The 20,750-nt window shown below is 44.8% G+C and overlaps 1 protein-coding gene across 2 annotated transcripts in view; it reads right to left on the bottom strand.

Annotated features, from left to right (window-relative positions):
- LOC147904379 (uncharacterized) overlaps nucleotides 1–20,406 on the bottom strand; it is a 55,516-nt gene extending 35,110 nt beyond the window's left edge. For both annotated transcript variants that reach the window (XM_087394175.1, XM_087394181.1), the window contains exon 1: nucleotides 20,137–20,406. In XM_087394175.1, coding sequence (XP_087250301.1) covers nucleotides 20,137–20,347 — 211 coding nt within the window. In that variant the 5' untranslated portion in view covers nucleotides 20,348–20,406. The remainder of the gene's footprint in view (nucleotides 1–20,136) is intronic.
- Nucleotides 20,407–20,750: the final 344 nt, after the last annotated feature.

The following is a 20,750-nucleotide window of genomic DNA, read 5'->3' as shown; positions in this document are numbered from 1 at the left end:
ATGGCAGCCTGGTTATGTGACCTATGCTGCTCACATGGCCACCTGCATACTGCCCACATTGTTGGAGATATCATAGCCAAAGAGTGTGTTGGTGTGAAGTGTTGGTGTGTAATACTAGGTGATCTAGTACTAGTCTATGTGTGTGAGTCTTGTGTGAGAGCCACGTGTCATCATGGGACTTATCCCATATGCAAATAGGTGCTAGTGTGCTAGTGTGTGAGTGAGTAGCCTATATAAGGCTTGTACTTCACTTGTCTTGATATACCTGATGGATGAATGAAAGCTTTCATGGATTCTACATTTGTGTACCACTTCTTCACTCCCTAGCCTCTCTCTCTCTCTCTCACTCACACCATGTTTCTAACATATTATCAGAGCCACCTTCCATAGTTGCCACGTCACCCTAGCCCTAACCCTAATTGGAAACCCTAATCCAGTTTTAGCCTCCATCTCTATCTCGTCTCAGCCCTGCCTCATTCTACCTCTTCCTGCAGCCTTTAGTCTCCGTTTTCTGCCTCCTTCACAGCCAGCCACTGCCTCATCTCCTGCTCCCTCCATTTCGCCTCTGTTTTGTAGCTTCCTGTGCCCATTTCTGCCCGTCTAGCCTCTCCAAAGCCTGCTGGCTGGCCCGTTTGCAAAAGGCGCCTGCATACAAGCTAATTCGGAGTTGTTTCACCCTGTTTTTACGGTTTGCATGCTGCTACAGCAGAAGCCGACCATCCGTGGGCATTGGTTGCAGACTTTCACGGTCTTTTGGAGGTCTTTTGACCTGTTTTGGAGCTGCTGTTGCATTTTTGCACCATTTAGAGGTTGCTGCTGCAGAACCAGCTATTCCAGACGCATTTTCGGGGCTGTTTCTAGCTTTCGGCTCTTGCAGAACAGCCGTTTTTGGAACTAGTGACCTACTACAACATTTCGGAACCCTCTAGAGAGCTGCCTGATCATTTTGGAGCTGGTCTACTGAAGCGCTTCTCACATTTCAAGATATATTGCTGCATTTGGTGCTCCTCTAGCTACCTTCTTGAGGATTTTGGATCTGCTCCAGCTTCTATTCGCTCATTCTTACACTTCAGGCTGCTGGACACATTTATTCAAGCATTTCTCAAGCTGTTGGTTCATTTCAGAGCCCTAGGCAAGCTCCTTTATTGGCTGGTTATCTATTTCAGCTTGCTGCCTTTGCTACCTCGGTTTGACACTATGGAGCCTTGTCCTCGTGGTGAAGATTCATCAGCACCACTTGCATCTAGGGATGAGCAGCATGACAAAGCATTGGCGCATCTTGGTGTGAGGTTGGTCAACAAATTGCTTCATCAACTTGACCTCACTACTTCAGCTAAGGAGAACCTGGACAAGCTCAAGAATATTTATGCTACATGTATTGAACCTGAGCAAGAAGCTTCAATTGCTATGTTGCATGATCTATTCCTCTTTGAGGAGATAGATGATGCTTAGCTCTATGTGTGTTTGTGTTGAGTCAAATAAAGGTTCTCAGCCTTGAGTTGTCCCTCTAAACTGAATGTATTTGAATTTTGGAGTCAATAAGAGGTACTCTGCCCTGGGTTGTCCCCCAAAAATGAATGTATTGTCTTTTACTTTGGTTGATGGTATTGACCACCCACTTCAGAGTAAGGGGGGATGACGAGTGATGGTTTACCCTTGTTGGTCGCAAGCTGACTGAGAAGTCACTATCACACGGGAGGTGTTGGATAGTTGGACTTGCTCTTCGCAGCATTGCGGTGGAGGGGGGATCGGTCTACTCCTTGCGTGTTGGGTCTCACACTCTTTGCTCTGAAGGGGGGTGTTGGAGATATCATAGCCAAAGAGTGTGTTGGTGTGTAGTACTAGGTGATCTAGTACTAAGTCTATGTGTGAGTGCCACGTGTCATCATGGACTTATCCCATATGCACTAGAGGCTGCAACCTGTGTTTGGATCCAAAGTTTCAAGGGAAAGGGCAACAAAGCAATATTGAGGTGGTGCGAGGATGGGAGATAGTATTGAGAGGATTCGTAGCAAATGCAGATGATTGGAGGAAAGTGTAGGAGGAAATGTCATATTACTGGCAAAGAAAAGGGTTGTTTGGTTTGGAGGATGGACAGAGTGACATGTTTAAGATTCCCTCCTCCGTTCGTTGGTGGGAGGACTATGGGGCAAATGCTCCATTATTGCACAGTTTGGCCATTGGCATACTCAGCCAAGGTGCTAGATCTTCAGCTGTTGAGCACTTGTGGAGTGATTTTGAAAACATGGCATCTAAAAATTGGGGTTCACAATGTGAATAATGTTAAAAATGGGGTGAGAGACAAGATCTGAGGCATGAACTGATGTTGATAGATTGTGTAATCACAGCAAGTACATAGCCTCTTTTATAGGCTGGGCAAGCCTTATCTTCCCACACAGACACCTCATAGATGAGGTCACACACAAGAGAATCTAGATCCTATAATCTAGGGGAGGAATCACACCTACCATATGAGGTGGCACAAGTGGCCTCAAGACTCTTCACACTCACACAACTGTAGGACACTCCTAGAACTCTAGGACCACACACACTAGGACACCACTCACATAACTGTAGGACACTCCTAGGACTCTAGGACCACACACACTAGGACTCCGATTCCAACAAACCCCCCTTCGGAGCTAGAGTGAGAAACTATGACATCATCCAGACTGTGCATCCCAGGCAATCTCAGAGGCTAACAGCTGAGCATAATTCAGAGGTTGAACCAAGCACTCTCATGGCTTAGGTGTCAACGTGATCAGAGACTCAAATCTGAGCATGGATGCATGACCAACTCATAGGTCTAGGGAGTACACCAACATCCTGGAACTCGTCTAGGCCTGATAAAGGAAAGACATAACAACCCCCTTGTCTCCTAACTGGGTACATGGAAATAAGTGGAGCTTTTTATAGGACAAGGCACACAAAATGACAAATTATTACATCATTTTAGGGGGACCACCCAAGGCAGAGTACCTAACACACATGACTCTAGAAAGCCCACTCTTCATCTATCACCTCATGGAGGGATAGACCAGAAACAGCAGCAGTGCAGGCTTGTTCCTCGTGTCCAGAAGGTGTAGCTTCATCGTCTTCGTCCTTGCTCTGCTCCGCAACCAGATTGGCGTGTTCTTTGGCTTGTACCTTTGCCATCTTCTTGAAGCAACGATCCTCTGGATGGCCAAGCTTCTGACAATAATTTCTTCTTGGGCTTATTCTTGAGAAAGAATGCTTTGCCAGATTCAAAGGAAGATTCTGCTTTCTCTGTAAGCCTACGGTCCTCATCAATGAGATGAGCTACCATATCCTTAAAGCTCATATTGCGGCTGACTCTTAGGACAGCAAGGATCTCATTGTACTTGGAAATGTCTTCAATACTTGAGAGAAGTACAGCAACTTGATCATCATCTTCAACAATGGCACGGATGGCAGATAATTGTTGGAGAATTGACCCAAGATTGCTCAAGTGTTCATTGAGGGTTTCAGTTTCCTTCGTCTTGAGTTTGAAGAGTTTTTGTTTGAGAAATACTTTGGAATTATTGATCTTATTTCCAAACAAATTCTCTAATTTTTCCCAAACGTCATTTGCAATCTTATCAAAATCCACATGGTGGATAAGGTTGTCAGCTAAAGCTAGGCCAATGATAGCCATTGCTTTATCATTTTGGTTCTCCCACCAACTGATTCTAGCATCATCACTTTGGGGTTTTGGCTCCTTGCCATTGGTGATATTCCATATGCCTTCTCGCATAAGAAGAAGCCGGAGTTTTGTCTGCCAAGTTGGGAAATTGCTCCCTGAGAATTTCTCGATGAACGAGGAGTCTTTTATGCTATCCATTGGTGGGAAGGTCTTAGCTGTTATTACAGCCAGTGTCTAAATCCCTTACAATGTTTACTCAAATTTTGCAAAAAAAAAGCCCAAATTTTACATGGTAGAAGCAAAGAGTATAGCTACGTGGGCAGTAGGAGAGGTTGCGTGGGCAACTAGAAGCAGCGTGGGTGTACGGGCAGGTCTTGGCAGCAATCCCGTGGAGAAACAGGTGTACGGGCACTCAGCAGGCTGGAGCAGCAGGTGTACGGGCAGCAGCATCAGAGGTTATATGGCGCGCGTAGGAGCAACAAATCAGGCCTGTTGTGCGGGCAGATGACGAGCAGAGGAGCGGGTAGAAGATCCGCAGGATGGCGGGCAGAATGAGCGGTTAGACATGATAGGAAGGAGAATTTGAAACAACGAATCCAAGCTCAACGATTTGCCTGGTTCTTTTGCCATCGGTCATTTCCGCATGCGCCCAGAAGCTTGAGGATACCTTTGACGTATTCAGCGCATGTCTGTAAAGAAAGCGTACTTATTGACGCTGTTGCGTGCAGTAGACAACAAGAGCCACTACAGAGACACTCACAATGCTTTCAAGCAAAGGATTCTTCAGAAGAAGGCTGTGGTCTCACATCGATCAACGTGAGCTATTTCAGGACAGAAACTCCACTCTCGGTATGCCGGCTATATCCTTCAAGAAGGTAACGCCTCAGCTAGTGTGATGCAACAACACTCAAGAATGACTATGATCTTTGCCCATAGTGACTCCTGCGATCTTGCGCTTGCGACATGTCTTCATGGCAGTGCTGTTGGCTCTTAAGCAGTTGCGGGCATCTTCTCAGCCAGCAGCTCACCAGTCAACAATTGTAGACAGGTTCCAAGTGAGGCCAAGGAGAAGGAGACCTCGCTCTGATACCAACTGTTAAAAATGGGGTGAGAGACAAGATCTGAGGCATGAACTGATGTTGATAGATTGTGTAATCACAGCAAGTACATAGCCTCTTTTATAGGCTGGGCAAGCCTTATCTTCCCACACAGACACCTCATAGATGAGGTCACACACAAGAGAATCTAGATCCTATAATCTAGGGGAGGAATCACACATACCATATGAGGTGGCTCAAGTGGCCTCAAGACTCTTCACACACACACAACTGTAGGACACTCCTAGGACTCTAGGACCACACACACTAGGACCACACACACTAGGACTCCACTCACACAACTGTAGGACACTCCTAGGACTCTAGGACCACACACACTAGGACCACACACACTAGGACTCCGATTCCAACAAATAATCTTGTATTTGTTAATGAGGGTTGATTGCTTGACTCTCTCTTTTTCTATATATCATGCACTTGACTCTCGAGTCAATTTTTCCTATTTTGTATTGATAGCTTCAAGCGAGGTTGCACGACGAAGGCGTGGCCTCCTTTTCATGTATTTTGCATATTTATGTAATCTCTATTTGGCAATATTCTGGCATCTATACCTCTATGGCATTATATACATTGCAAACATCTTCTCATCAATGTGCATTTTCATTTTCTATGGATTTTTATGAGTTTTTAAAAGTTTAAAGCTTAAATAGAAAATTTAGAGCTATTACAAGTGATTTTGTTTTCATATTTTGGTATATTTCCATGTGATTTAAGGTCGTGTCATATGATGTGGCATTTCTGTTCCCCCTTCCACGTTCATGTCAAAGGTGCAACGCAACTGTGCAAACACAGAGAGCAGAAAGAGAGAGAGAGAGAGAGAGAGAGAGAGAGAGAGAGATGTATTAACCTTTGCAAGAGGCCTCACGAGCCAATGAGACAAAGTGCAAAACCAAAAGTAGCTCATACAAGCGGCTATGGGCTGAAGCAAAGGGCTCACTAAGGCCCTTGCTGAAAGCTAAAGTGCTAAACTAGTGAGCAAAATAGCAGAGTAGCAAAATAGAAAAATAGTATCAATTGCTCAGAGCTAATGCTCCTAGTACATGCCCAGGGCCCATACATCCAAGTACTCTGGTGGCTCTCTGATGGGATGTGAGGAGCTCTTGTATCTGTCTGTCAAGCTGTCTCTTGAGGCGGCGAAGGGCGTGGTCTCCTCGATCTTTGTATCCGATGGGCTACGTTAAGGGTGACGTCTTTATCCATGATGCTCTCATCTCATCAAGCTCCTCCCCCTCAGCCTCCCCGATAGCTGACTCAGATGCATTTTAGTCTGTAACACGTGGTTGTGCTCGGTGGATCTCGATGACATCTGGCATCGCCTCCTGCAGCTCTCTGGTCTGCCGCATCAGTAATCTCTATGTCGTCGCATCTCAATCAAATAGAGCCCAACACAAACCTCGCCGTGAATATGGATCAGCCGTGTGAGCATACCACAGCCACGCCCCTCCTGAAAGAGGTAGTGATATTGCCCTTGGATCTCATAGTAGACTGGGCAGACACAAAAAGTGCTCCTCGGTCTCGACCTCCCATATCGGGCATAGTCTACAGATCCTTTGCTCTCTGGGTATGCCTGCAGCTCTCCCTACCTCAATCCTCACCTGATGTGACGAAACTCGCAACTGTACAATGGCGATCCTCGGTGCATGTGAGACTCTCCTATCCTCGAGATACTGAGGTCTAATGATGAGACCATACTCCAAGACCCTCAAGAAATCATGGTAAAACTGGATCTTGGTGGGGAACTCCTCTCCCCCTCAAGCCCTAGATGTATGAAGCTAGAGGAGGTCCAACCATATGATACGGTTGACCTCATCTTGTGGGATAATCTTGAGTGGTGCACCCATGCTGTACTGAAAGGGGGGAAGTCTGTCAATCTGAATGCCGTCACCCGTGACTACCAAACCATGTGGATACCCATGCGTACCATGTTGTATCAACACCACTCTTTGGTAGCCGCCTGAAACACTCCAATGCTAGCCTCGTAATCTCCATTGGGGTAAGGCCTACACTCTGTTGAGGAATGTCACTGTCTGTATGATTGCATCAATCTCGAGAGGAATCATTGCGAACTCTGCCTGTATAATCTGATGGGGGACCGAGGGCTTACTTCAAATCATCCTAGATCCTGTTAGAATTATTATTATATTCTAGGCAGTGGCCGATGTAATGTAATAAGTGGGTTAGGGGCACTTTTCCTCTTCGAGGTTTTTTCCCCTAACCACGGTCTAATCTCTAACTACGGTTAGTGATTAGATAGGATTTTGTCACTTAGACAAAACGGTCATCTCTTTCATTGTACTTCACTTCAGTTCAGTACACTTTGGGGAGTGAACTACGTTCAACTCACTCTCTCCATTTTGCTCACTCTTGCTCTTGCTTCCTGTTTTCTCACATTTGGTATCAGAGCATTTCCTTCCCAAACCTGCTCCCTGCTCCTTACTCCCAGCTCCCACACTTCAACTCCCGCACCATTCGCCCGTACAACTTCATCGCGACCTGCAGCCTCCATTCCGTACAGTCCGTACGAATGTACGAATTTCGTACTAGTTGCTTGCTCCCGTCCGCACGCGTCTGTCCGAAAATAGGTGCATATCACCGTCCCGTACAAGCGTACGACGCCGTACAGGCCGTACATCTGCGCCTCGTACTCTGTACTCCATACTGCAGGTGGTCACCATCAACTTCCGTACAACGTCGTATGGCATCCGTACAACGTACGAACTGACAATCTGTATTGTCTTGCATTCCGTACCTGCTGCTTCCGTACATTCTGTCGTACAGCCATCCGTACAATCGTTCGAACGTACACCGTACGGATTCTGTACAGTGACCGTACACTAACAATTCCGTACTGGCAGCTCGTTGCAAGCTGAAGGTATCCATACATTTCCGTTGAAGGGCCTTCTGTGCAGGTTTCATTTCTGCAGGCACACTTATAGTTGGTTTTTTGGTAGACATTTTTTGCAGATAGCCATTGTTTGGCTTAGATCTTGAAGAAATTTGGGACTTTTACAATTTTGCAATGAAAATTGGGGCTTTTGCAAGCAGAGTGCAATTTGTGCAACATTTGGGGCTTTCATATCATTAGCCCTCTTTTGTATGCAATTTCCCACAAGAAATTGGGGCTTTTGCATTTGGGTTGCAATTTTGCATGTAAAAGAGCATTTTGAAGTTTGCAAGCATTTCTAGACTTAGTACGAGTCAATTTGCAGACTTTTGCTACTTTTTGCAGATTCTATTTGCAGATTTTTGGGCATTCAGCAAAGCATTGAGGTGCATTCTGAGCCTTGGATAGGCTGTGACAATATTTGTCACTGTGTGCAGATTTTCTTTGCAGGTTTTACTTGTGCATTTGGCATCCGAAAAAGGGATTTTACTTGGTTAGTTTGCTGTGTTTTTTGAGTTTATCTGGCAAAAATGGCTCAGAACAACCCCAATGAGGTGTTCGGAGTCCTCACACAGGAGGATAAGTTGGATGGCACCAACTACTCCTTGTGGAGTTTCATGGTTCGCAATATCTTGGTTGGCAGACATCTTTGGGAGTATGTCAATGGAGATGAAGCAAGACCGGATACAATGGCTACACCTATCACTCCTACAGCTGGAGGCAGGGGTAGAGATCAAAATGCAGCACAAGTAGTTGGAGCTGCCGCTCCAGAAGCTCCCACAGCACAGTAGAAAAGATGGGACTCTAGAGATGCACAAGCTCTTTCAGTGATTTCTCTCTGTCAAGAGATTCATTATACCTCACATTCGGTCATGCAAGACATCACAGGCAGCTTGGGAGATACTAGAGAGTATGTTTGCAGCAAGAAATGATGCCAGAGTTTCCTTTCTGAAGCGAGAGCTTTCCCATACGCATATGGATGAGGAAGATTCCATGAATTCTCACCTCACAAAGCTTCAGGACTTGAGGGAACAATTGCTGAATATTGATGAAGTCATTCCGGATTCAGAGATGATTACCACCACTCTGAATTCTCTTCCTGAGTCCTATCTCGGTTTTCATACCTCGCTGAATTTGTCATTGAGGGGGGGCAGCAATCCTCTCTTTTCACGAGTTGGTAGGACATCTCTTATAGGAGGAGCACACACGAAGAAATATGGCAATCCGGGCTGGCAAGCATGCCATGCTTTCCAAGTTCAAGCCCAAGGGGAAAGGGCAGCAAACGCGGTGCCCTAAACTTATCTCCTTTTGGTGATTGATCACTACCTTGTACACCACATTTGCACTGTAGGAGAGTGTTAGAATTATTATTATATTCTAGGCAGTGGCTAATGTAATGTAATAAGTGGGTTAGGGGCACTTTTCCCTCTTAAAGGTTTTCCCCCCTAACCACGGTCTAATCTCTAACTACGGTTAGTGATTAGATAGGATTTTGTCACTTAGACAAAACCCTCATCTCTTTCATTGTACTTCACTTCAGTTCAGTACACTTTGGGGAGTGAACTACGTTCAGCTCACTCTCTCCATTTGCTCACTCTTGCTCTTCCTTCCTGTTTTCTCACAGATCCCACAGTCACATGTAGCCTCTCAAATCTCTCCCATTTTGTCACTGAAATGTCACTCCCCCAGAAAGGTGCTGTATACATGGCAGTCAATCTCACCGAGGTGTCAAAAAGCCAACCCTTCATCAGAGGGTCCCAAAACTGTGCCTAGAAGTTACTACCTCTATAGTCAGGCCAAAGCACCCCGCCCTCGTGTGAGTCGTGTTGTAGCTGCATGAGTCATTGTGAAACCTAGCCCGGTGAACACTACCCCAAATATGTGGAAGACTGCACTATCTCCACTAGCTCATCTCAGTACATGAAGCTATCTATGGTGGCGGGACACTGCTCGCGTTATCTTGAAGATCATAACCTTGGTCTTTCCATGTTAACCGTCAAGTCTCTCTCTGCATAACATCTAGAGCCTCTAGATGTTTATGTAATCCCTCTGCTGAGGAGGATATGAGGATTATGTCATATGCTTATAGCAGCATCTGCACCATCAGGTACAGCCAGAAGTGAGCCTTCTCCACCTAGACGATCTACAAAGGATGTAATCTCATCGATATAGAGCCCGAAGAGAGTCGGTGAGAGGGGGCAGCCTTGCTTCACTCTGATAGTGCTCTCAACCCAATCTGATAGACCTCTCGGGGCACATACTTCCCTCTAACGGACTCATATAGACTCGTAACCTCCCCAAATCATGATCTCTGGGAGCTACAACTCATGTAACCTCCTGATCAAGCAGGAATGTGGGGCAGTATCAAATGCCTTACGAAGGTCTACAAAGTAAGTGCACACTATCTGGTGCCTCGACTCTGCCTCCTCAATGATAGCTCTCAAGGTGAAGATGTGGTCCAAGGTGGAGTGTTGTCTCCGAAAACCCACCTGCCCAAGAGCCCGCTGCCCGTGACCCTCTGTGTGGCTGTTGATCTCCCTCTCTAGTACTGACCCATAAGGATCGCCTTCACTTAGTCCTTTCTTTCAGGAGGCCAAAAACGTAAATTAAAGCAGGGGAATGCAAATGTTAAGAGTTTTCGAAATAGGGATAAATAAATAAAATTTTTAAAAAAACAAAGGCGTAAATACAAATAGGGGACAAAACGTTGAAAGTTATAAAAGAGGGGATATACGGAGAATTGGAAAGTAATTAAAGTTTGGATATTATGGCGGATACGAAAAAAACAAAAAAGTACCCAAAACAAGGTGAATGATAATAAATCATTCATAAGGCCTGCCCGAGATCCATATAGCGATAGAGGGTGGAGATGATGAATTGAAAGCCATGAGAGAGAGAGAGAGGCTAAAAATGTGGAGGATATCTAGAGGAAACAATCTTGTTTTCACAAGTGGAGTGCATTTAACCAAAGGCAACCCAAACCACATAAAATCCACAACTAAAAAGCCATAGTTTGAAAACAATACGTGAGGGCAACTCCAAGGGAAGAAAGACTAGGCATTAAAGCACTTTGACTATGGAGCCTGTCACGGGGGCGTGAAATTCTAGGTACTTTAATGTACTACAAGACCGTGACAACTTTGGTTTTAAAAGTCCAAGCGAGGGCTTAATAATGTGTAATTAAACGCGGCATGGTGCCTAGCACATAAGCGTAATTAATCCCTAGGCCCAAAGGCATTCCAAGGAATTAAAAGAGTGGTTGTTGGGAAATGATGACGTGGCATTTTTAATGGGCCCCCTAGAGGGCCATGTACCTTCAGTGGCCCCCCTAGAGTTCCAGGTGGCTCTAGTGCCTTCTACATGCTCCTTTGCCATTCCTGGACCTTCCTGGGCCTTCTAAACTTCACATGTGTGGTTTTCTCTCTCATCTTCTCCCTTTGTTGAGATTTTGGACTGGTTTTTCAGCCTCCTTCAGCTGAATTCCGTTTTTCTTCATAACTCCTCACCCGTTTGGATTCCTCGACTTCCGTTTGGCCCGATGGCTTCCCCTCTGCCTCCCCTTCGTAGTGATATGCTTTTCCCTCCGTGCGTTTGGTAGAACGGGCAGAGCTGAGCACTTCTTTTGCTGGACGAATTTGCAAAAGTGGCTTTTTCTGGACCTTTTTGCTTCTACCGCCTCCTGGGCCTCTCCTCTTGCAAAGCTACAGCTTTCTGTTGAATTTCGAGTGGTCCGACGTGCTGGTTGACTGGTTTTTCTCAGTTTTGGAGGACTTTCCGGCGATGAAACTTCTCCAAAACCTTCTCAATGCATTCCTCTCTGAAGCACGCTTCTTTTGAGCCCAAGAACTCCCACTTCTTCGCGACAGAAGTGTTTCTTTTCGCATTTTTCAGTGGAATTCTTGCTGGTCGGCTCTTGTAAATGCTCTTTCTTCATGCCTTTGCACTCCTCTTTGGCTGAGAATGCAATTGGGCATTGGCTACTATGTCCTCTTGGCGATTGAGGACTTGGTTCGAGTCTTCAGGGCTTGGTGAGTTGTGATTTTGCTACTGCAATTTCTTTTTGTCATAAGCTATTGGTTGGCCTCTTGTGCCGCCTCTTTCTTGGCTCACAGGTGCCCAGGCAGTGCTACATGAGTCATTCTTCCGTTGGGTACTTTGCTGATTTTATTTCGGAGCTTTGAAAAGCTTTGTGAATGCCATCTGGAAACCACTCAAGGAGAGTGCAGCTGGGGTGCAGTGTGATTGCATCTGGACAGCCAATGGAATTGCACTCGGAAAAGAGAATGCCTTTGGGTTGAGCCTACGGGTTAAGTGCACTTATGTGATGGTGTTATATGCTTGAAAGCCTTGCGAAGGCTTAGTGAATTGGGGCTGCGTGCTCAGTTGCAGGGAAGGTCTCCCAGATGCAACTTGTAATCATTTCACTGTGAAATATAAAGAAATACCGAAAGGGGCGCCACGGTGTTTGGGGCCAATCGGGTGCACTTGTCCATGTCTGTTGAGCAGGGGCATTCTAGCCTCCATCCCTTTTTCAGTGGTTTTGTTTGTGAACAAATGGGTAAATGCCAAATGGTGATCATGCAATGGTTAATGGTTGTGATATATGCTTTGTGAGCTGTAAATAAGTGCTGAAGTGATTAAAGGTTTAGTTCCACTGCCCTCTGAGTGATTAGAGGCCGGTTTCATTGGTTCCATTGCCGGGACACCACACACTCTTTCTCAAGAGGTGGGCCTCGGTAGTTTGGTGGAAGGATATCTTTGCTGCACTTTTTGACAGCTGAATATTACAACCATAAACATGGTGAGTACCCATGAGCAAGAGAGCTCCACAACTCCTCAAAGGAGAAGGCAGGAAAGCCTTAATGATCCAGCTAGTGTACAGCTGCAGGGAGCACAACAAATGCCTTTTGAGCAGGCCACACATGAAGCTACAACTGAGCTCAACGGTGATACTAGTTCTAGCAGTGAGTCAGATGATGCTACTATGTTGAATGCACAGCTTGCAAGTGCAGTGACTGCTTTGACTCAGCTGGCTCAAAATTTGGCTCAGATTGTGCAAACAAATGCCAAGAAGAAGAAAAAATCAAGAAAGCACAAGAACGGAAAGAGTGAGTACACACATGCATCAGTTTCCCATGAGGGACAGCCATCAAAAATGACTCAGAAAGTGACTTCCAAGAGAGAGGAATCGCCCAAAAGAGCACTTGAGAAAGAGGTACAAAAAGTACATCCAGTGCAACAGTATGAGCAGCCAGCACAAGGCCTTGGTTTGGGTATTTCTACTCCTCAAAATAATAATGTGCAGTCCATAAATGTGGCTCAACCACCTCAGCCATATTTGAGGCAGCAACCTGAATATTTTGGTACAGATTCTATCTTTGATGCTATGTTGATTTCACCGCCAATTGGGCATAGAAAACAAGCCATGTATGACAATGTGGGAATGCAGCCAGGCATGCAAGCCACAGCATATGCTCCCATGCCTAATGTTCAGCCAAGCATGGCTCTCCCTAGTGAAGGGAATGCTGCAAATATACAGCCATCTTTGGGACAGCCAATATCAAATGTATATAAAGAATTTAAGGATGGTGGTTCTCATGTCAAGTTTGATACATATAATGGAGTACAGGACAGGTACAAAGCCCTCACATTCCTTCAACTGTTTGATGCTGCATTTCTTGGGGGTTTGTTTACAGAAGCATCCAAGATGAGGAAGGTTGCCACATTTTTGAAAGGCAATGCACTTAAGTGGTACACTAACCTTATGCTTCATGGAGATGCACCTGCTACTTGGCTGGAATTTAAGCAAGTGTTCTCTTCTACTTGGCTTACTCCAACTTTTGAAGTTGAAGTACTTTCACACTGGCATGACTTGTCATACAAACTTTGCAAGAATCTTGATGATTACACCCAGAGGTTTTGGGATGTTTTGCTGCCATTGAGCTCTTACAGGCATGTTTCTTTGAAAGAGCAAATAGAGAGGTACTGTTGTGGATTGCCTAGTGAGCTACGTGATTATTGCATCAAAACCAAGGTGGGTTCTATGACTCAATTAATTGAGAATGCAAGGACAGCATATGCATGGATGCAGGAGAAGAATTTGGGCTTTATGGACAGCAAGAAAGAAGACAACAAACGGGCTGCCAAACACCAGGATAAGGACATCAAATCTGAAAATAAAAATTATGGCAAACGACCGTTTCAAAAGGGAGGAAAAGCCCAATTCAAAGCTGGTCAAAGGCGTGGACAGCCTAATAAACAGCCCCGTACCAAGTTATCTGATGAAGAGAAAAAGTCACTCATGGAGCAAAACAAATGTTTTATATGCAAAGCAGAGGGACACCGCTCTTATGATTGCCCATTCAAGAAAAGAGACAGGTCAGATGATGATAAGAATGGTGATAAACAGGCTGATCGGAAGGGCAAAAAGCCTAAACCTTCTGCAGGACTTCTTCCAGATGTGATTGGGAGTTTGCCACATGCACATGATGAAGAGGAAATGAAAAAGACTGAGATGTGCAGAGCATGGGGAAAAATCAGAAATCAGAATTGTTTGTTTTTCTTTGATTCTGGGGCAAAGGCAAATTTCATAATTCCCGATATGGCAGGAAGGCTTGGCATCGAGCCTGAGGAAATGGGGCCATCCGGCATGTGTGATATGGCCAACCCTGAACTCAACACACCTGTCACTCCTATCATTGGCAAGTTGAGGATGCATATCCAGGGATATCAGGATGTAGAGGACTTCTACATTATGCCTTTGCCAGAGTGTGATGCTTTGCTTGGGATGCCTTGGATGTACAGGGTGGGGGCTGATGTGCAAATGAGAAACAAGAAGATTTCTATAACTCATAGAGGCAAAAATCATGTACTTGATGTAAAGTTGAAAGGGGAGTCCATCCCTGTAGTTTCAGCTTCTTGTATTTCCAATGTAATAAAGCGTCATATTTCAGCGTACTTGATTTTTGTCAAAGAGGACAGCCAACCAGTTCAGGAGGGCTCTACTCTTTCTGCTTTAGATAGAGAAAGGGCTGCTTTTATTTCAGATTTTCAGGATTGTTTCTCAGATGCACTTCCTCAAGAATTACCTCCCAAGAGGCCCGAGGATCATCAAATTGATATAATTCCAGGAAGCTCACCGCCTAATATACCTCCCTATCGTGTCAGTAAGGCACAACAGGAAGAGATAATGTCACAAGTGAAGGAACTCTTGGAAAAGGAATTAATACAGCCAAGTAATTCTCCTTACTGTTCCCCTGTGTTGCTTGTGCAAAAGAAGGATGGCAGTTGGAGAATGTGTATTGATTATAGGGCTTTGAATAAAGTCACAATTAAGAACCGTTTTCCAATTCCACGCATTGATGATATATTGGATCGGTTGGAAGGTTCCTCAATGTTCAGTCGTATTGACCTTAAAAGTGGATACCATCAGATAAGGATACGGCCTGAAGATGTCTACAAGACTGCCTTCCGCACTTCATTTGGCTTATATGAGTTCCTTGTGATGCCTTTTGGTTTGACTAATGCACCTGCCACTTTCAATAGAATGATGGACAGAATTTTTAGAGCACACAGAAAGTTTGTGGGCACTTTCTTTGATGACATCATTGTGTTCTCTAAAAATGAGCAGGAGCACAGGAAACACCTCACTATTGTGTTTCAAGAGTTGAAAAGACACAAGCTATTAATAAACACCAAGAAAAGTGAATTCTTTATGCATGAGATTCATTTTCTCGGTCATATAGTGTCAAAGGATGGAGTCAAGATGGATCCTGCAAAAGTTGAGGCCATAAGGAGTTGGCCAATTTTGAAAAATCTGCATGAAGTCAGAAGCTTTCTTGGGTTGTGTTCATACTATCGGAGGTTTATAAAGTACTTTGCAGAAATTGCTTCTCCCTTGCATGCTTTACAAAAGAAAGCTGTACCGTTTCGGTGGGGACCAAAGGAAAATGCAGCTTTTGAAGAGCTGAAGCAAAAATTGTGTTCTGAACCCGTTATTATCTTGCCAGATCTTGCAAAACCCTTTGCTGTAACTTGTGATGCATGTGGAAACAGCATAGGAGGCACTTTGATGCAGGATGGCAGAGTGGTTGCATATGAGAGTAGAGTTCTCAAAGATGCTGAATTGTACTTGCAGACATACGAGAAGGAAATGTTAGCAGTGATACATGCTTTGACCACATGGAAACATTACCTTCTTGGAGCTGATTTTTATGTGCAAACAGATCATCAGTCACTTAGATATTTTCTCACGCAGAGAAAATTATCTCAAAAGCACATGAGATGGGCTAACTTCCTCTCAATGTTTCATTTTCAAATTGTACATGTACCGGGTAACAAAAATGTCGTGGCTGATGCACTTTCCAGGAAACCACAGCCTGAAGCAGTCTCCAAGAAACCCAGTGTTTCAGCAGTGAGCATTGCTTACAACAATGTGTTAGATGTGATGAAAGATCAGTATGTTAATGATGCTGATTTTTCAACTATTTATGATCAGCTTTCTGATGGTCAAAGGCATGATCACTATATGTTGAAAGAGGGTTTCATTTTGATGCATGGACGACTCTGTGTCACTGATCAGATGCGACAGAAAGTCATAATGGAAAGTCATGCTCCTCCATATGCAGGACATAGGGGAATTACAGCAACAATTACAGCAGTGGAGCAATACTTTTATTGGCCATCTTTGAGGAAAGATGTGGAAGAATATGTGAGAACATGCATGGTTTGTCAGAAAGTAAAGTTTGACAGGCAGAAGGCACCTGGGTTGTTACACCCTTTGCCAATTCCTGATAGACCATGGCAAAGCATAGCTATGGATTTTGTGTTTGATCTTCCACGTACTCCTACTGGACATGATGGATTGTGGACAATAATTTGCAGGTTTAGCAAACAAGCCCACTTTGTGCCAGTAAGAAAGAAAATTACAGCAGATCAAATGGCCAGATTGTTTTTGCAGCATGTCTTCAAGTATCATGGGATGCCTGAATCCATAATCAGTGATAGAGATCCGAGGATGACCAGCCTCTTTTGGAGAGGACTGTTTGAAAATATGGGCACTACGCTGAATTTTTCGTCATCTTTTCACCCTCAGTCTGATGGACAATCGGAGCAGGAAAACTCTACCATCTTGGATATGTTTAAATGCTATGTCTCAGACCACAAAAGCAAATGGGAGGATTATTTGCCTTTGCTGGAATATGCTTACAATAATACGGTGCACACATCCACAGGTAAAGCACCTTTTGAAATAGTGGAAGGTGCCAGGAAGATACCTCCCATTTTGCATACAAAAGAGAAAATCTTCGAAGCTGATCGTTTTGTGGAAAGCCTTGAAGAGGCTTACAAGAAGATCAAATATGCCTTGCAAAGAAGTCAAGACAAGCAGAAAAGAGCAGCAGATAAGCACCGCAGGGAATTGGTATTCACAGAAGGTGATTGGGTTTTGCTGCGTTTTCAGAAGGCAAGGCTGAAAAATAAGAAAGGCAAGGAAAGGTTGTACACAAAGCTGAACATGCGTTACTATGGTCCTTTCCAGGTTTCTGAAAAGATAAACGAGGTAGCTTACAGGCTGAAGTTGCCTCCGCATTGGAAGATACATAATGCCTTTCATGTGAGCTTATTAAAGCAATATCATGGAGATATTCCCGAGGATGTACCTGATGAGGTGCAGCCTGAAGTGGAAGAACAGGATGAACTTCTGGTCCCAGAGCAGATTCTGGCACACAGAGATAGAAAGCTCAAGGGTAAAGTTATCCGTCGCTACTTGGTAAAATTTCAAAATTACCCATCACTTGATGCGAAATGGATGGAGGAAGGTGAACTGGCAGATTCACCTGGGATATTGCAGCTTTACCTTGATGCTTTCCAATTAGAGCCGACTGCGGTCCGGGCTCCTACAGGTAGTTCAGCAGAGCGAGCGTCTGGAGCATTACCTGATGTTCGAGAGGGGGGTAGCACCTCCACTCCCTCAGTACAGACGGGCTCACCGTGATTTCATGAGGTCGCTTGATGACACTGTATGTTTCATCTGAGATACTGAGCTGACAGTATTTCTGCTGTGAGACTTCATGATATTGATGCATCTTGACTATTGATCGCCGAGGATCACATAGATTTTGAGCAGTATATATGGATGGATGCATGCCTCTCCTAGCCATATTTTCACTGTCTCTGTATACTATAGCTGCGGCTTTCTTGTATACTCTTTTATGCTATATTTCATGCTCGCTCCTGTGTTTTGGGGCAGCAAACTGTGGTTTGCTGTTTCAAGAGAGGGGTATGTCACGGGGGCGTGAAATTCTAGGTACTTTAATGTACTACAAGACCGTGACAACTTTGGTTTTAAAAGTCCAAGCGAGGGCTTAATAATGTGTAATTAAACGCAGCATGGTGCCTAGCACATAAGCGTAATTAATCCCTAGGCCCAAAGGCATTCCAAGGAATTAAAAGAGTGGTTGTTGGGAAATGATGACGTGGCATTTTTAATGGGCCCCCTAGAGGGCCATGTACCTTCAGTGGCCCCCCTAGAGTTCCAGGTGGCTCTAGTGCCTTCTACATGCTCCTTTGCCATTCCTGGACCTTCCTGGGCCTTCTAAACTTCACATGTGTGGTTTTCTCTCTCATCTTCTCCCTTTGTTGAGATTTTGGACTGGTTTTTCAGCCTCCTTCAGCTGAATTCCGTTTTTCTTCATAACTCCTCACCCGTTTGGATTCCTCGACTTCCGTTTGGCCCGATGGCTTCCCCTCTGCCTCCCCTTCGTAGTGATATGCTTTTCCCTCCGTGCGTTTGGTAGAACGGGCAGAGCTGAGCACTTCTTTTGCTGGACGAATTTGCAAAAGTGGCTTTTTCTGGACCTTTTTGCTTCTACCGCCTCCTGGGCCTCTCCTCTTGCAAAGCTACAGCTTTCTGTTGAATTTCGAGTGGTCCGACGTGCTGGTTGACTGGTTTTTCTCAGTTTTGGAGGACTTTCCGGCGATGAAACTTCTCCAAAACCTTCTCAATGCATTCCTCTCTGAAGCACGCTTCTTTTGAGCCCAAGAACTCCCACTTCTTCGCGACAGAAGTGTTTCTTTTCGCATTTTTCAGTGGAATTCTTGCTGGTCGGCTCTTGTAAATGCTCTTTCTTCATGCCTTTGCACACCTCTTTGGCTGAGAATGCAATTGGGCATTGGCTACTATGTCCTCTTGGCGATTGAGGACTTGGTTCGAGTCTTCAGGGCTTGGTGAGTTGTGATTTTGCTACTGCAATTTCTTTTTGTCATAAGCTATTGGTTGGCCTCTTGTGCCGCCTCTTTCTTGGCTCACAGGTGCCCAGGCAGTGCTACATGAGTCATTCTTCCGTTGGGTACTTTGCTGATTTTATTTCGGAGCTTTGAAAAGCTTTGTGAATGCCATCTGGAAACCACTCAAGGAGAGTGCAGCTGGGGTGCAGTGTGATTGCATCTGGACAGCCAATGGAATTGCACTCGGAAAAGAGAATGCCTTTGGGTTGAGCCTACGGGTTAAGTGCACTTATGTGATGGTGTTATATGCTTGAAAGCCTTGCGAAGGCTTAGTGAATTGGGGCTGCGTGCTCAGTTGCAGGGAAGGTCTCCCAGATGCAACTTGTAATCATTTCACTGTGAAATATAAAGAAATACCGAAAGGGGCGCCACGGTGTTTGGGGCCAATCGGGTGCACTTGTCCATGTCTGTTGAGCAGGGGCATTCTAGCCTCCATCCCTTTTTCAGTGGTTTTGTTTGTGAACAAATGGGTAAATGCCAAATGGTGATCATGCAATGGTTAATGGTTGTGATATATGCTTTGTGAGCTGTAAATAAGTGCTGAAGTGATTAAAGGTTTAGTTCCACTGCCCTCTGAGTGATTAGAGGCCGGTTTCAGAGCCTCCATCAATAAAGAAACCTGCACTTGCAATAACTAATGGACCAATTTCAAAAAAGAAGAATTTCCAAATTTCCAATAATATGGACTTTTAGCTTTGAAAAAGTATAATCGTTGCTAAGGCTAACGTGGAATATCGGAATTGCCAAAAAAGTACAAACTAATTTCGCTCGTTACTTAGGCTTTCACGTAACACGTGGCAGGCCAAAAAACGGGAGCCCTTTCTTTTATTCAACGGTCTAAGAGCAAGCTCTAGTATAGTGGAATAATTATGAATGTTGGATTCCCGTATACCCTAATAAAAGTAGGTTATGAGCCGAGGTCGACTAGGATGAACTAGAATAAGCTACTGAGTCGATAAACGCTGAATCTGTCACGATACATAAGAAGACGCAATGACAAAGAACAGCGCGTGCAATGTGAATAAGCTTGCAAATCGTGTATAAAACTAAGTCGTATACAGACTGAACTTCTGCACTAAAGATGGGCAAGTTGTCAACAACTACGCATGAAAAACCAGGCTTCTACAGAAGCAGCAAAGGGAACATCTTCCAGCATTTAGTTTTCAAAGAGGCCAAAAGAGCCGCGAAAGAACACGCCACGAAACCTGTTCTGGTGTCGAAGGCTTCCACCAAGGCACGGGCCTGGTCCAAGAAGCGTTGGATGCGACAGACGCGCTGCTGAAGAATTGGAAGGCGTGAGCGAGCAAGAAAGCGAACAGGTTCGAAGCTACCGCATCGAACGGGATAAATTGAGGAGAAGCATGGCGAGCTAGGGCATGGAACCGGCCCCCAGGTCAGGGAAGATCCCATAGCCATGGCCTATGAAGCTCAACTTAGAGCCTGTGGAACACATGAATGGGAACAAGGTGAACCAATGTCACCATGGTTGGTTACTTCGATAACTCTGGTTGAATCAAATGCATAACTCAAGTCAGGGGACTCATTACTTAAACATTTGTCGATGGACTGATTTGGTAACTCATGCAAACGCGAAGTTCAGTCTCTACGTTCATTCGTCTTTTGCTCGCCTAATGGATTCGGTTCTTCGTTAACTATCATATTCCATGTTGGTTTGTCGATTCGCTTTGGAATCACAATCGTTGTTATCACGAAGGACAAGGAGCATCTCCATGCAGCACCTATTTGCGGACGGTGCAAGAACGAGCCATGTCAATTTGTTTGAGGGAGGCGCAACGTTCTGAGAAGGAATGATTTGCCA

The sequence above is a fragment of the Dipteris shenzhenensis genome, chromosome 2 (assembly GCF_047967505.1).
Source record: "Dipteris shenzhenensis isolate YYH24624 ecotype China chromosome 2, Dip_SZ_1.0, whole genome shotgun sequence".
NCBI lineage: Eukaryota > Viridiplantae > Streptophyta > Polypodiopsida > Gleicheniales > Dipteridaceae > Dipteris > Dipteris shenzhenensis.
This window is presented reverse-complemented; position numbering and strand designations above follow the sequence as displayed.